This window comes from Hemitrygon akajei, chromosome 3 (genome assembly GCF_048418815.1).
Source record: "Hemitrygon akajei chromosome 3, sHemAka1.3, whole genome shotgun sequence".
NCBI classification, from domain to species: domain Eukaryota; kingdom Metazoa; phylum Chordata; class Chondrichthyes; order Myliobatiformes; family Dasyatidae; genus Hemitrygon; species Hemitrygon akajei.
Genome location: NC_133126.1, coordinates 36,385,642 through 36,402,584, shown reverse-complemented (window position 1 = coordinate 36,402,584; position 16,943 = coordinate 36,385,642). Strand labels below are relative to the sequence as shown.

The 16,943-nt window shown below is 38.4% G+C and overlaps 1 protein-coding gene across 1 annotated transcript in view; it reads right to left on the bottom strand.

Annotated features, from left to right (window-relative positions):
• Nucleotides 1-16,943, bottom strand: part of LOC140724863 (echinoderm microtubule-associated protein-like 5) — a 192,151-nt gene that overhangs the window by 87,367 nt on the left and 87,841 nt on the right. Inside the window, exons 10-15 of the mRNA XM_073039574.1 lie at nt 15,890-16,102; nt 12,305-12,472; nt 7,358-7,464; nt 5,946-6,064; nt 5,505-5,691; nt 1,522-1,627 (exon numbers count right to left, since the gene is read on the bottom strand). Coding sequence (XP_072895675.1) covers nt 1,522-1,627; nt 5,505-5,691; nt 5,946-6,064; nt 7,358-7,464; nt 12,305-12,472; nt 15,890-16,102 — 900 coding nt within the window. The remainder of the gene's footprint in view (nt 1-1,521; nt 1,628-5,504; nt 5,692-5,945; nt 6,065-7,357; nt 7,465-12,304; nt 12,473-15,889; nt 16,103-16,943) is intronic.

Here is a 16,943-nt window from a genome sequence, read left to right as displayed (position 1 = left end):
ATAAAAAAAGACAAACTACTGTTTAACTGAGCCACAGATCATGTATTTAAAATGAGATACAGAACAAATTAGATGATGACTAATAATACTACAGTACTATAAAACATATATTAGCTCCTAATAGTTATTGACACAGGAATTAATCCAGTGTACACTTCTGTGTTCTTCTCACCGACAGTAAATGAACGAAATCGGTGCATAGACCAATTGCAAATACCGAATGCCTTCAAACAATGCTATAAATGATTGCATCCTCCAAATCTTCACTTTCATTGTAACATTCAAGATGATTGTTGATACCTTCAAATTCTTCATAGTTCCTAATTTGCTGAAGTAGCAAAATTGTTTCATGTTCACTCCCGGCCATTTCTGGCATTTCCAAGCCTGAATGCTTGAAACCATAGTGAGCAAAGCAGTTCTGAATTGTCTTACTGCTTATTACTCGCCAGCTATCAGTGACAAAAATCACTACTTTTTGAACACAAATACACACAAGTGATGCTGTTTAAAAACTGTTCATCTTAGCACTGTGTAGTGTTTAACGGCCAGACAAAGTGCACATGACTAACGCTAATTCCAAAATGTTCAGCAACAGGCTCTTGTCTCAATTAAGAGGCATAATGTCCCAAATAAATCAAGGAAATCCCAGCTATTTTCTTAATTTTTTTTGTTCTTTAAGAGTTGTTCCAAATAAGCTGCTTCCCAATTAACCAATGGCCCAATTAACCGTAGAATGCAGAATAGTCTCTCTAAGTAGCACTGAAGAAACTTCAGTGCTACCCAATAAACCAATAAACTGTGTCGTGCCCTTCCTTGAGACTTGCTGGGGCCCATGTCTCATGCTCCCCTAAAAATCACTGGAGTTGTGTGTCTCAAACTCCCCTGAAACTAGTCAGATTGTGACTCGTGCTTCCCCCAAAATGCATAGGATTCCCTTAAAAAGCATATCCCTTGTAATGCCTAAAAAAGAGAATTAAAAGTTTATTGGTGCATTAAATATTAATAAAACCCAACAGTCTACCAGTCTGCCACCAAAGTCCTGATTATGTCGCATTAATGGAGTTTTGTAGCACTTTATTCAAGGTATGGCTGTGAGTTGGATCTTAGAAAACCCTTTTGTGCTTAAAATTCACAAGAACATGAGGTTTGAATCTCATTTTCGTGTTTTATCTGTATACCCTGGCACTCTATTGGTGTCAGTCTTCACTGAATTATTCAAACAGGGAAATTTATTCAAACAGCTTAAAGAGAAAAGTGAATATTTTCTAATTAAATGGTCAAGTTTTGAGAGCACCAGACGGTTCAGCAAGAAAATATTCTTTGTCTTATAGAAAGTTCAAAATAAGATATGTTAACTGGAATGACGCATTTCAGTTATACAGGAGTTCAAAAGGGAATTACTGTACATTTGACAAAAAGATAAAAGGAGTTAATCTGAACACATTAAATGGCTCTTGGCAATATGTTGAATTGAATTACCTTCTCTTTGAAGCACAGGTACAGCACTTCTATTAGCCTTACCTGAAAAATCAACTGCACAAACCCCAAACTGGTGATGTCCCTTTAAAATTGACAGTGGTTTCAATACCTCCACATCCCAGATATGAATTGCAGAATCACGGCTCACCTAAGCAGACAAAAGAAATAATTTCACCATATAATTTTCAAATAAACAGTGCTTTTTATGGATAAATTTATAATTTTTCATTAGTCTTGAAAGCAACATTGCTTAGTTAACCTAAATTGAGCATAGGGGTTGAACATTGTGTAATTCAAAGCAAATACTGCAACAAAATCATGAAGTTACTCTTGATTTGAACAAAGTTAACAGTGAAAATTCCAAGTACAAAGGAACAACAATGATGCCTTTCTCCCCTCAAAGTGGAACTCTGGCTGACAACCATACATTGTATATAATCCTGGAATCTTAAACTTAGCTGCTTACTCAAACATAGTGTGTATCACCATCATCTCCATACCCTTCTAGAGTAATTCACGCAGAATGCTGGAGGAACCCAGCAAGTCATCTATGGAAAGGAATAAACAGTCAACATTTCAGGCCCAGACCGCTCATCAAACTGGAAAGGAAGAAGCAAGAAGCTGGACGATGACTGTACGACCATAGGACATGGGAACAGAACTGGGCCATTTGGCCCATCAAGTCTGCTCCACCATTCAACCATGGCTGGTCCCTCCCCACCCCACCCCCTTCTCAGCCCTACTCCCTGGCCTTCTCACTGTAACCTTTGATGCCATGGCCAAATAATCAATCCCAGTCTTAAATACACCCAACAAACTGGCCTCCACAGCTGCCTGTGGTAACAAATTCACCACCCTCTGGCTAGAGAAATCTCTCTGCATCTCTGATTTAAATGGCCATCCCTCTATCCTAAGGCTGTGCCCTCCTGTCTTAGACTCCCCCACCGAGGGAAACATCCTTTCCACATCCACATCAATATTTGAAAGGTTTCAATGAGATCCCCCCCCATTCTTCTAAATTCCAGCGAGTACAGGCACAAAGTCATCAAACATTTGTCATGTGATAACCCTTTCATTCCTGGAATCATCCTTGTGAACCTCCTCTGAATCCTCTCTTAATGCCATCACATCCTTTCTTAGATAAGGAGCTCAAAACTGTTCAAAATATTCAAGGTGAGGCCTCAGCATCACATCTTTGCTCTTGTATTCTAGACCTCTTGAAATGAGTGCTAACATTGCATTTGCCTTCCTCACCATGGACTTAACCTGCAAATTAACCTTAGAGTGCTCTGCACAATGACTCCCAAGTCCCTTTACATCTCAAATTTTTGGATTTTCTCTCCGTTTAGAAAATAGCCAGCACATTTATTTCTTCTACCCGAAGTGCTTGACCATGCATTTTCCAACATTGTATTTCATTTGCCACTTTCTTGCCCATTCTCCAAATCTGTTTGTCCTTCTGCAGCCTTCCAATTTCTTCAACACTAGCTGCCCCTCCACCAATCTTCTCCCTTGCAACAGTAATTGCTCTCAGTTCTCTTCCCTTACACCCTTCAACACCTGGCATACTGCTAGTGTCTTCCAGAGTGAAGGCTGATGCAAAATACTCATTTAGATCATCTGCCAACTCCTTGTCCCCATTATTATTTCTCTTGCATCATTTTATAATGGTCCTATATCCACTCTCATCTCTCTTTTATTTTTTATATACTTGAAAAAAAAATTTCTATCCACCTTGGCATTGTTTGCTAGCTTACTTCCTATTTCATCTTTTCCATCCTAATGATTATTTTCATTACTCTCTGTAGGTTTATAAAAGCTCTCCAAATCCTCTATCTTCCCACTAATTTTTGCTTTGTTGTATGCCCTCTCTTTTGTTTTTACATTAGCTTTGACTTCCCTTGTGAGCCACAGTTGGACTATTTTGCCATTTGAGTATTTCTTTGGTTTTGGAATATATCTATCCTACACCTCCCTCATTTTTCCCAGAAACTCATGCCATTGCTGCTCTGCTGTCATCCCTGCCAGCAGCTCCTTCCAATTTGCTTTGGCCAACTCCTCTCTCACACCACCGTAATTAAGGGAGTAAGTGAATGGGCAGGTGTAGCCTGCACCTGTAGGGATAACTGACAGGTGGGAGGTTAGTGGGGAGGAACGTATGGACAAGGGAATCACGGAAAGCAGAGAGTGGCAGGTGTGGACAGGGTGGGGGGGGGGGGTTGAGGTAAATATGTGTTTGGTGGTTGAATCCTGTAGAAGATGGCGGAAGTATATCTTTCCAGCTTGGACATTTTCATACATTTCAGAGGTCATAGTAGGAACTCCATTCCCATTTCCTTATCATAATGAAAGACCGAACATGTTCCGTTCAGGAAATTCAGTATAAACTGAAAACAGCATTTGGAATTATCACATACATGTAACTTAATTCTACACAGACACCTTAATCACTAGGACAGTGTTACAGTTATCATTAATCAGTGGTAAATTTAATAAGAATTAGCACGTGATCCCAGAGGAATCAGTCATTGAAAAGGTATTAACATGTATCATTACAAACTGAATCGGTCTCTGCTGCTTCTTTGGATTCATCAGCCGGCTGCTGCTTGAGAGCAACTTGCTTTCCATATCATACTGCCCTGGTTTGCGTGTCGAACATGGGTAGCTAGGATGCAACATCCATGGTCGGCCCCAACCAACAGAGGGGCTCGTACAAACTGAATTTACAGTGTAAAGTAAACCTGGATCAGTGTACAAAATATTTATAGATGTTTGACAGCAATGAAAGTTAATTATTACTCTGTTGGACAGCACGTACAATATCAGGAAGGTCTGTGAAATTGAAATCATAAATAACTTTATCAGAGCAGTAACATTAAAAAAATTCAATTTCAGGTGCCATCCGTCTGCTCAAATTGGCATTAAATTTGATGGGTCATAAAAATCAGATTTAGGAAAATTGCAGATCCAGATTTAGATCCCCAATAATTGGAAAAAACCTATCTGATTCATATTTTGCATTTGAAATGTTAACTTTAAAAGTTTTAATAGCAAAGATCACTGTGGTGTGGAATAAAGACCTCTCATATCAGAGCATATTTAATGTAACAGGCTGAGATGAGAGAAAAAAAACTTAGACAAGCAGAGGAAGATTAGTTTGTCATGAGGTTAAGAGTGATAGATTTTGCATAACCTTAAAAATTACAATATAGCCTTGTACCCTTGCTAGTCACAGAACACATTTCATGAAGACAAAAGGCAAAATATGGAGATAAAGAAAAACCAGAATACAAGCAGAAAGTTTTGCAAATATTCAGCAAGTCAGGCAGCAACTCCCCTGCCTTAAGAACTTTTATATTAACCTTTAACATTGAAAGAAATGTTCAGTCTATTTTATTAAGATTGCTTATTTACCAATCGAGAAACTCCCATGGGGGGAAAAAAATGACTAGCACAATTCTAAACCATTCAACTTTATATTGCCTCAAAAGTATCTATACTCTTCCAAATAATCTCTCCAAGGAAGAAAACCACAATGTTCCTCTAAATGTCAACACTGCAGCAATTCCAATATAAGACCAAGTAATCAATCCTCTAATAAACTGATTAGTTCCTATTAACAAGCAATTCATTACAATAATTCGATACAATATACCTGGGAGAAATAATTCATAGTGAAGCACTTCCACTGCGCTGTCCTATTCCAAAGTTAAAGTCAAATTTATTATCAGAGTACATACACGTCACTACATACAAACCTGAGATTCTTTTGCTGCGGCAAATCTATAGAACAGTAACTGTAAACTGTGAACAACTGTGCAAGTACAAATATAAATAAATAGTTAAAAAAAAACTACATAACAGAGTTCTTAAATATGTGTAGCTATCACTTTCTGTTCAAGAGCCTGATGGTTAAGGGGTAGTAACTGTTCTTGAACCTGGCGGTGCGAGTCCTGAGGACGCTGTATCTTCTACCTGATGGCAGCAGTGAGATTTCAGCAGATAATCAAATAAACATACCCTACCTGGCCTGTTGATATATAATCCTTTAAAGGGTGAATTGCAAGACAGACAATGTCATCATCATGGCCAAGGTAGAATCGTTGCATATTCTGCTGACGATTGTACACTATTCCAACAGCTGCAACGTGGTATACAATTTCTCCATTTTGAGTGTAAAATAGATTATTCCTGCAGTCATAGCCCCTGTAACTGAAGAGGTAAAATGAAAGTTACAGAGAAGTCAGATCAGATTTTTTCCCTAGACAGTTTTTTCCATCCTGTTAACAGCCTTTCAAATGAGTGAGGCCCTCCTGCTTCAGTTCAGTCAGGTAGCACGTACATATTTATGGCCACACAAACCTGACAACATTCAATCGATGCGACACGTTAAATTAAAAACCTTCCCACATGCGTTCTCTCCATAAAATGACATTTTAAAAATTGATTCTACCAAGATATCGTACCCGTGAACAAAATGTAAGCGCAGACTGCTGTCGGGAGCTTTGTCACGTTTCTTTGCCGTTGCTTCTTGACGTTTTTCTTTACATTTCTCTTTAAGCTGAGGTAGGTCTTCTTTGTAAATCTATTGCAGGAGAAAATAATTCATAACATTAAAAGAAAACAATGGATCACCTATAGATTAAAGGGGTGCAATTAGAAAAGAGAGCTATGTTTATAATTCAGTTTTTTTGCCTAGAGTAATCATAAATTCAAGATTTCACCTGATCTTTTGTTAGGGAATATGATGTACCACCCACTACTAGTAATGAAACTTTTATGACTTATGATTGCAATGAAATTCGATACATACATATTTCATTCCATCAGTGCAGATAGGAATGAACACTGAGTCATCAACTTTTAAAGAACAGAGCATTGATTATAAATCTGAAGTTCCGAGCATCTCGTTAAGGAAGCCATGGAACTAGCAAGAATAATTAGAATTATACTGCACCCGAGGGCTGCAAAATTGAGAAAATGACTTAAAATATGGTTATAAAATCCAAATGAGCCAGCAGAATTGTAGCAGACATGAACTTTCCATCAATGACCTTGGGGACAATGACTTTCCATCAACATGCAAGGACAATGACCTCTTCAGCATTGGGTACAGTCCCAGAAGAACTAAATAAGTAGTACAAGGCAGCCATCGATCCCAGGGGATCATGGGGTTTGTGCCTCTGGTGGACTGTGTCCCCTCCAGGGCATAAGCCTGGGCAGGGAGATTTGAAGAACCGGCTGTTGCCCATGCAGCGGGTTCCCCCTCTCCACGTCACTGATGTAGGCCAAGGAAAGGGCAAGCGCCGATACAGCTTGGCACCAGTGTCGTTTCTAAAGAAGAAATGCTTGGGATTTGTATGAGGTTGAGGCAGGCTGAAAGGTCTATGATAAAACAAAATGGAATAGCCGCTGTGTGAAAAGGGAAGCGATGAACATCAAAATCAAAAGTAAACTAGCAACCCCAAGCAGAACAACAGCTCTAGTTAAAAAGCTAGCTTAAATGCAAAAGACAGAACAGTCTTAGGACTTCTGCACTTCTGCAAGAGAAACTATCTTCATGTTTGGGTATAATTTGGAGTACCTTGTAAGCCAAATAGAGTACATCTGAAACCAAAAATTAGCAAAAAAAAAAACCCAAAAATGATAATGTTTTCTGTTTATTAACAGTGCACAACACAGAAACAGTCTCTGTTGTGGTTGGCAATTACTTACATTGTGTTCACACAGACTATATTTTACACACATAAACATAATAAATGCAAAATTCTATGACTATTATTAAGAGACCAGACCTTTCTGAGATTCCAATGAAAATTGACAAGATGTACAGTAACAAAAAGTAATTTATTGCATCATCTACACAGTTCATAGATACCTGCCGATGATAACTAATCTGTATCTCTTGCTCAATTTCAGAATCAAGTTCTGGCACATCAGACTGATCCGAATCAGAGAGGTCACTATTGGAGTCGGCAAAACTTTCTGTAAGAGAGATAGTTAAATTCAGCTTCAAATTGAAACAAGGTGGATTGTTTTCCTATCTCTGACGTAGGGACTACCACTGGCATTAAGCCTTTAGTTTCAAACCCTAGCCTCTGAAATTCCCAAAAAAGAGAAAATCTGCAGATGCTGGAAATCCAAGCAACACACACAAAATGCTGGAGGAACTCAGAAGGACAGGCAGCATCTATGAAAATGAGTATAGTCGACATTTCTTGACATGAAACATTGAGTGTACCCTTTTTCATAGATGGTGCCAAGCCTGCTGAGCTCCTCTAGCATTTGGAGTTTGTTCCTCTGAAATTTTTGTCTCTTTTCTTTTAAAATAAATCTTATAACACAGGAGTAAGGAAGATGTCTTCTTTAGTGACTACTGAATGTTAGATGTCAAATTAAATGTTACAACATTAAGGATTATAATGTTAGCATTATTGCCCTATACATATGCAAGTTGGTGAAGAAAAAGGTTCAAAAAAGGTTCAAAGGTTCATTCATTATCAAAGAATACAACTCTGAAATTTTCCTTCTGCAGAAAGCCACGAAACCAAGGAAGAATACAATGGCAGCACGATCATCAATATCCAAATTCGTTCTTCTCGCACAGAAAAAAAATCAACAAAAACAAAACAGGCACACTGAGCCCCAAATTTCCCTCCCCCACATACAAAAAGAACAAGAAAGATCAGGCGAAAAGTACAGAAGGGGAGTAGATGTAGCACGAGTGATTGGGAAAGAGGCTTTCCAATTTATTGGCACGGTGAGACTGAAAGGAACTGCTCCATTGGGATGGGTGCTACCTGAACCTATTTGGGACAGGGACGTGGCAGGAAGGATAAACAGTACAACAATTAGGAATTTAAACTGGTAAATAGGGAAGGTCTCATGAGAACTTATGAAAAAGAAATAAACCAGAGCAATAGAGATTGTGTCTCAGGCATTAAAGTTAATGAGTTAATCAGGGAAAGAAAAATAAAAAGCAGAATACTCTAACAGAACCAAAAAAAACCACCTATTATTCCAATAGGTATATGACTTGTTGCTGCAAATTCAATTTAAAGGCATGACAGGGTGTCTGTTATCAAAAGGTGACTGCTAGATGCTTGGGACAATCCTTGGCCCATGCTAACCATGGTGCCCACCCAGATAGGCCAAATTTCCTCTCTTTGGCCCGAATTCCTCCAAGCTTCGCCCTGCCCTTATCTATCTAAATGTTGCTTAAAACATTGCCCTTCAGCTCCCATTTAAATCTTTCCACTCTCAACCTAAACTTTTGTCATCTAGTTTTGGACTCCAAGTTACCATCCTCTATCTATCATCATCTTATCCATGCCTCTCATAATATGAAACACTTCTATGAGGTTACCCTTTATGTTCCAAGGAATGAAGACCTAACCTGGCCAACCTCTCCCTCTTGGAAACCATTTTGCTGTGTTGTTGGGTGAAGGGTAGGTTAGTAAGCTTGCAGATGACATGAAGGGTTGGTGGTGTTGTAGATAGCGTAGAAGGTTGTCAAAAGGTTACGATTGGACATTGGCTTCTACATAGGGAGACCTGACCCAGGGTCTAGTTAAGCAACATCTTTATGTGGTCATCTTGACAGAATTACACCTTATAGACAACTCCTCCATCACCCACCCTGGGCCTGTCCTGTATGGCTGCCAGGATGGTTGTGCCAGCCACAGATGGCAGCACAGGGGCGTACAGGCAGGAGAAAGCATTCTTTGGTGTTCTCAACATGAAGCTTCAGTGTGGACTGATAGGGAAGCAACAATCTATATTGAACAACATTTGGGCGAAACACTGGATGGAGTGGCACACATTCTAGTTCAGCAAGTTCAATGTCCACCAATAACCATAGCTTGGAATTACCAACACTGGCTGATTCAGCTGAGCTCCAAGGAAATAGCTGCCAGATTACATCTGTGATGAAGACTGAATGAGCCAATATATGGGATAAAACTGCTTGATCTCATCCTCACCAATCTACCTTTGAAAAACACATCATTCTATGTTTGCATTGGTAGAATGAACACCACAAACCCCTTCTGGAGATAAAATCTTCACATGAAGGACATCCACCATAGTGCTGTGAGGCACTCTAATGATCGTAAATAGGATTGATCCACAACATCTCTGGCTGCTCAAAACTGAGCACGAGTTTCCATGGACTATCAGCTTCAGAAAGGTACACCATCACAATCCGCAACACATGGCTCAACATATCCCCTCACTCTTCTATCAAGTCAGTGGATCAACCCTGGTCCAATGAAGAGCGAAGAGCAACATGTTGGGATCGGCAACTATTTTAAAATAATGAGATGCTAACCTATTGAACCTACAAGACTTCTTGCAGGCCAAGCACAAAAAACAGCATGTAATCTCGCAGCCAGTTTTGGGATTCTGCTGTGGAAGTTCTCAGAGGTGTGGGTCAGGAGGATAAGCTGGCAGAGACACTGTGCAAACAGTGCTGCCATTTTGACTGAACATGGTCCTTAAAAGACTAACTCATCTTTGTTCAGTCATTTCTGTTCAACCCTGGACTCAAGGCCACCAAGACGACCAGGGCAAGATAAAGATGAAAAGAAAGGATTCTAGGACAACATATATTATTAGTTATTTTTTTGTTAATTCTTAAATATTATTGGCTTTTAATACAGATTTAATTGGTTATTAACAATTGATTGGTACTTAAATATGCAAATGAAGAGATTCAGAAATGGACGAAGTTTCTACTGGATCATTAACTGCATATAAAAGGAAATTTTGAACTGTAATTCCCCAGCAGTTCAGTGATAAAGAGGCTGAACTGTACTCCTTGTGCACAGGTAAATAAACTGTGAGCGACAAACATGTGAGAGCTGGCAGAATCCAGTTAATCGGTGATGACACTACCATGTCTCGTGAATACTGTATACAGTTATACAGCTAATGAAAGGAGGGAACTTCCTTTATTCCAGCAAGCGAATGCTAAAAGTTGAACTATTCACCATCTTGTTCAGCCAATTCAATTCACTCTACATGATAGCAAGAGACAGCTGAAGGCAATTGTTATGGGGCCAGACAGCATCTTCAGAATGAGCTGCACTGGATTTGGTGGAGATTTCCTTTAAGGCAGCAAAGCTTTGGTTGACCTTAAGGTGTAGTGTAGAACAAGGAAAATTGGTCATTGGAAGAGCCAAGTTAAGGAGGTAAACTTAGGCAAAGACAATATATATCTGAACAGAACAGCGATGCACAGGAAGGCGTACTGTTATGAAGTCAACATATGGTATAATTCCCAGTGAGGGAAAAATAGGACACCAAAGTTGCAAGCAATCTGATGAGATTTTAAAAGAGTGGAGTAGTTAAGAGACAGGAAGGATCACCATCTCCAATGCAACATTTCTTCTGAAATGAGGAAGACAAACATTGATGTGTTGTGATAGTGCAGCATAGATGACAGCTATTCGACTCTTCATGGCTGCCATTTCTTTTTCAAGTAAAAATCTGGTTAGTTCCATTCTCTTGAATTTTTGTCAGTTTTGCTTCACAGGCAACTACTTCCACCTCTTTCCTTCTCACATCCTCCCCTTACAAACACTCACCGTAGTCTATTCAACCAGATTACTATCACACGTTTACACATCAATTGCTTTTTTTTTGCTATTTATTTATGGTCATGTTCAATGGAAAATAAATGCAGAGTATAAAATACGCAGTAGATTCTGGTTAATTGGACCATCAGTTAATCAAGTAGCCGCTTATTTGGGACAACGCTTAAAGTACTAAAACAAATTGAGAAAATAGCCGGGATTCCCCTAATTTATTTGAGACTCTATGCTGCTTAATTATGACAGGAGAAATTGGTGACCATATTCTTGAAACAATTTATGAAAATCTACTGACATCTTCTTCAAAAGCCAAAGAAGTGAGTGCAAGGGTTAATCTTTTACCAGCAGTACAGTTTGTCAGTGATAGTTGGTGATAACAAAGCAGTAAGACTATTTAGAGTTAGTCCTGACGAAGGGTCTCAGCCCAAAACGTCAACAGTGCTTCTCCCTATAGATGCTGCCTGGCCTGCTGCGTTCCACCAGCATTTTGTGTGTGTTGCAAGACTATTTAGAACTGCTTTGCCCACTGTGGCTTCAAGCATTCAGACTTGGAGATGCTGGAAACGGCCAGGAGTGAAAATGAAACAATTCTTCTCCTTCAACAAGTTATGGACTATGCATAATTAAGGTATCGACACTCATCTTGAATGTTACAATGAAAATGGAGAACTGGGGGATGCAATTGTTAAAAGCATTGTATCAAATTATCAGGCAGGGAACATGAAGATGAAGAATATGATGAGGATGAAACAACTGAACCTGAGCTAGTGACTGCACAGAATGCCAGGAAATTTATTGTTGCATTACAACATTACTTCATGCAGGAAGGCAGTTCACTATCTGCACCAGGTGGCTGTACTGATTTTGTTCATTTATTGTCAATCAGAACACACCAGCATACACTGGTTTCTCTGATTCACAGTGTTTTAATACTGTAGTACTATTGGCAGTGTTCTAATTTGTTCTGTATTTCATTTAAATACATAATTTGTTCCTCAGATAAATGGCAGTTTGTCTTTTTTTAAAAATAACTTTTTTAACTATTTCCATGAAACTTCAGATAATAGGGGCAGCCAATTGAGCCAAAAGGTACTGGTCTGATATGTACCAATTAATCAAAATCAGCAATATATAGCCAAATAAACGTGTCAGTTTCTACTTTAATGTCAAATGTGTAGAGTGCAGTGAAATAAAGAATACCATTAAGAATGCACATTTAATTATTTTCTTACCTTGAATTACAATTTGAAGAAATTCTTTAGACTTTCTTTCAGGTATAAATTGCCACTGGAAAACTGAATGATCTGCTCCACCAATAGAAATAACCCATTGATAATCATAAGACCAACGCACATTGGTCACATGTGCTGAATGACCCATGTATTTCTTAAATTTTGCTCCTGAGAAGTAAGTTACATTTTCGTCAGATCAAAGTGCCACAAAAGGTTTTAGAAATGTAAAAGTATATTAAATTGCGTATTCAAACTAATGTCTGCCTGCCAATTAAAACCAGATCTTAAAGGATTCTGCGGAAAAATTCCTTCAGAGTTAGACTGCTGATTTCTTCTCAGTTACTCTAATGGTGAGAATACAGTACTTTTTTTTAATGAGAAAGTTGAACTCAGACATTAGTACTTGATTTAACAGGGCATTTGGGTTTCCTCACTCCTTTCACAGTAAAGACTCTATAACTTGGTAAGGCTGGATACGTGTTAGCAGAGTATAATAGAAAACAAATTCAAAAGTAACCACATATCTTTGCAATCATGAACATGTCATACTTTCCCCACAATATTCTGTCTTAACGTAAAAATAATAAAACTGTTTACTCTATTCTTTATGAAAACCTGTTATGAAATGCTTTGAGAGGTTGGTCATGACTAGACTGAACTCAACAAGGACCTGGACCCATTGCAATTTGCTTATTGTCACAATAAGTCAACGGCAGATGCAACCTCAATGGCTCCCAACACCTGGACAACACAAACACCTATGTCAGGATGCTGTTCATTGACTATAACTCAACATTTAATACCATTATTCCCACAATCCTGATTCAGAAGTCGCAGAACCTGGGCCTCTGTACCTCCCTCTGCAATTGGATCCTTGACTTCCTAACCGGAACACCACAATCTGTGCGGATTAATGATAACATATCTTCCTCACTGACAATCAACACCGGCGCACCTCAGAGGTGTGTGCTTAGCCCACTGCTCTACTCTCTACATATACATGACTGTTTGGCTAGGCATAGCTCAAAAACCATCTATAAATTTGCTGATGATACAACCATTGTTGGTAGAATCTCAGGTGGTGAGGAGAGGGCATACAGGAGTGAGATATGCCAACTAGTGGAGTGGTGCCGCAGCAACAACCAGGCACTCAATGTCAGTAAGACGGAAGAGCTGATTGTGGACTTCAGGAAGGGTAAGACGAAGGAACACGTACCAATTCTCACAGAGGGATCAGAAGTGGAGAGAGTGAGCAGCTTCAAGTTCCTGGGTGTCAAGGTCTCTGAGGATCTAACCTGGTCCCAACATATCAATGTAGTTAGAAAGAATGCAAGACAGCAACTACATTAGGAGTTTGAAGAGATTTGGCATGTCAACAAATACATTCAAAAACTCCTGATGAAGGGTTTCAGCCCGAAACGTCGTCACTACCTCCTCCCATAGATGCTGTCTGGCCTGCTGAGTTCTGCCAGCATTTTGTGTTTTTACTTACATTCAAAAACTTATATGGTTGTACCATGGAGAGCATTCTGACAGGCTGCATCACTGTCTGGAATGGTGGGGGGGGGGGGGGCTACTGCACAGGACCGAAAGAAGCTGCAGAGGGTTGTAAATCTAGTCAGCTCTATCTTGGGTACTAGTCTACAAAGTACCCAAGACATCTTCAGGGAGCGATGTCTCAGAAAGGCAGCGTCCATTATTATGGACCTCCAGTACCCAGGGTATGCCCTTTTCTCACTGTTACTATCAGAAAGGAGGTACAGAAGCCTGAAGACACACACTCAGTAATTCAGGAACAGCTTCTTCCCCTCTGCCATCCGATTCCAAAATGGACATTAAATCTTTAGACACTACCTCACCTTTTTTAATGTACAGTATTTGTGTTTTTTGCACATTTTAAAATCTATTCAATATATGTATACTGTAATTGATTTACTTGTATATTTATTATTAATATTTTATTTTTTCTCTCGTCTTGATTATGTATTGCATTGAACTGCTGCTGTTAAGTTAACAAATTTCATGTCACATGCCGGTGATAATAAACCTGATTCTGATTCTGACCTTGGAGCATTTGCTGTTTGACTGGCTCACATCAACACAGTCTCACAAAGTCTCTCCCTTACCACCCTTGTCTACATGCTTTATAATTAAGTAGAAAAGTGATTAAAGCTTGCAGAAACTGAAATGATCTGACTGCTGTGACAGAGGACAAAGTTGATTAGCATATATCATCCATGGGGAAACATCAACAATTGTTGTTTTGTATCAGTGTCTTATCAATGATTATTTAAAATTCACAATGATTTCAAAATGACCAAATTAAAATGAACTCTGACAATTTATGAAAGACTATTTTCCAAGGCTTCTTTGGCTGCAGTTATGTTGCCTGAGCACTCCTAAGTCTGTTGACACTGTACTATTAATTGTCAGCTAATTATAGACCATTTGGCCCAATATCAATCATGGACAAATCATTTTAAAAAAATCTCTGAAGGGTAGTATGAATCACGTACACACTGATTATTCAGCAAAATATTAGATTATAACCAATCAAACTGACCAATTTTTTTTTGGAAGAAACAATTATACGCCAGGAAAATCTAGGTTATTAATATTGTGGCAAAAAGGAAAGCGAAAGTGCCATCCCCATCTAAAGAACATGTCAAATGGAGATCAGTGCACAATCTACTATCACTTTGCTGGTGATAAAAGTCCTTCAAGAGCTCTTCATCTGGTATTTGTGCAGATCTTATGATTCTTGGGTGGCTGTAAGGATCTCGTACACTACTTCACAGTAGAGCAGTGGGATTCTCTTTCATTTTCTGGGAGCAATATTTATCCCTCAGTTGACTAACATTTAGATAGGAAAGATTCAGAAAGAGGGGCCATACCTGGGTACATGAGACTAGATTAATGAGAATATGAGAATAGCTTTGACAGCATAGATGAGATCAGCTGAAGGATCTCTTCCATGCGTATTACTCTATAACTATATGACTACTTTTACAAATACTACAGGACCCAAACATCTGCAACATTTTCTGCATTTGTTTCAGAGAAAGCTTGAGACATTCAGTCATCAGGGGTCATCCTCATTTCCTCACAATAAAACATACTTAGTAAGCTCATTTTGCAGCAAACTTTACAATATTACAGTAACAACAAGAACGGTATAAACATCTTATTGAAAAATCTGTATGTATGAGTTTTTGGGCAGAAGATTTTATAACATCATTACATGCCAAAAGTAGGTTCAAAAAAAGTTTACTTCCTAATAACATCCTTTTTCTTGTTTTCTCTTTCTAAAATTACACACTGTCTAGGTTTCCACTCTTCATTTCTCCTTACATGATTTATTCCTTCTGATGACACTCATGATTGTATATGTTTAAAGGTGAAATGGTATGAAATTTTGTGGGATTTTGTCAGCACTTCTCTTGATTTATATGAACACAAGCAAGTAACCGTCACTTGTCAATAATGACCTGGGTAAAGCTATATGATTGCAAATAAAATGCACAGGTTACAAACAAAAGCAAAACTATAACATGCATAATTATTAAAGCATTTTAAAAATCATACCTTTTTTAAAACTAGGATATCGAAAAAGCTTTACTAATCCATAGTCATCTGCAGTAACTAGAACTTGATCATTGAAATTTGCATCCACTGAATTGATATCATTAACATCTAAATATTTTGGCCATATACCATTCACCTCTGGACCCAATACACATGTCCAAGTTGCCCATTGAACGTTCTTTATTTCTTCTTTATTGGTAATTTCTTTACCATCTGAAATAGTATTAAAGACATCAAAATAAATTCAAAATGTTACCTGACTGTAGTGATTCAAAGTTACACATTTAACATGCAATGAAATTCAAAATGGCACAAAATATAAAATAAGCAACACAAGCTATTAGGTTTCTGAAAAATACACTGTCCAGGCAATTACATTGCGGGTAAATTGCATACTTTTAGGTCATTTGGCACCTTCTTTACAGTGACAGCACATTGAAGGGAGAAGAAAAAATGCTCAAACTTTGAAAATGTGAAAGAAGCATTTTGTTAGCATTTGTTAACCAGAAATGAAACATCGCACATTACAAATATCTACAGCAAACTGGTCACAGGGGCACACTGCTGCTTTTGTGATGGAGCAACTAATTGGGGTCAATTTCTTGTAAAGTAAACTTGTGGCTAGAGGAGAAATGTAGAAACAAGGAAGAGCTTAAAAAGCCAATTACTAGATAGCAAAAAAGAGAAAAATATAAAAAGCCAAGTGAAGCTTTGGCATCTTTTGAAATGAATGGGTCTCAATGTTTGAAAATATCCTTAAATCAATTTTGTTAGTTGGAAAACACAGCATCCATTGTAATGAATGGCACCAAATGAACACAGGAATGATAAGAAAGAAAAAGTGCAAAGAATAGAGAGAGAAGGGAAACTGGTTTTGTGGAACAAATATACGTTCGTATTTATGTCAGACTTTTAAAATTAAATAATATTGTGGTACTCTGGGGGTGTGGTCGATAGCTTGCCCCAGCATTCATAGTGGCCTGAATGACTTATTGCGTTTGTTTTAAAAGGTGTCCGTGGTGTGCGTGTTCAAGTTCATTTATTTTAACTTAGG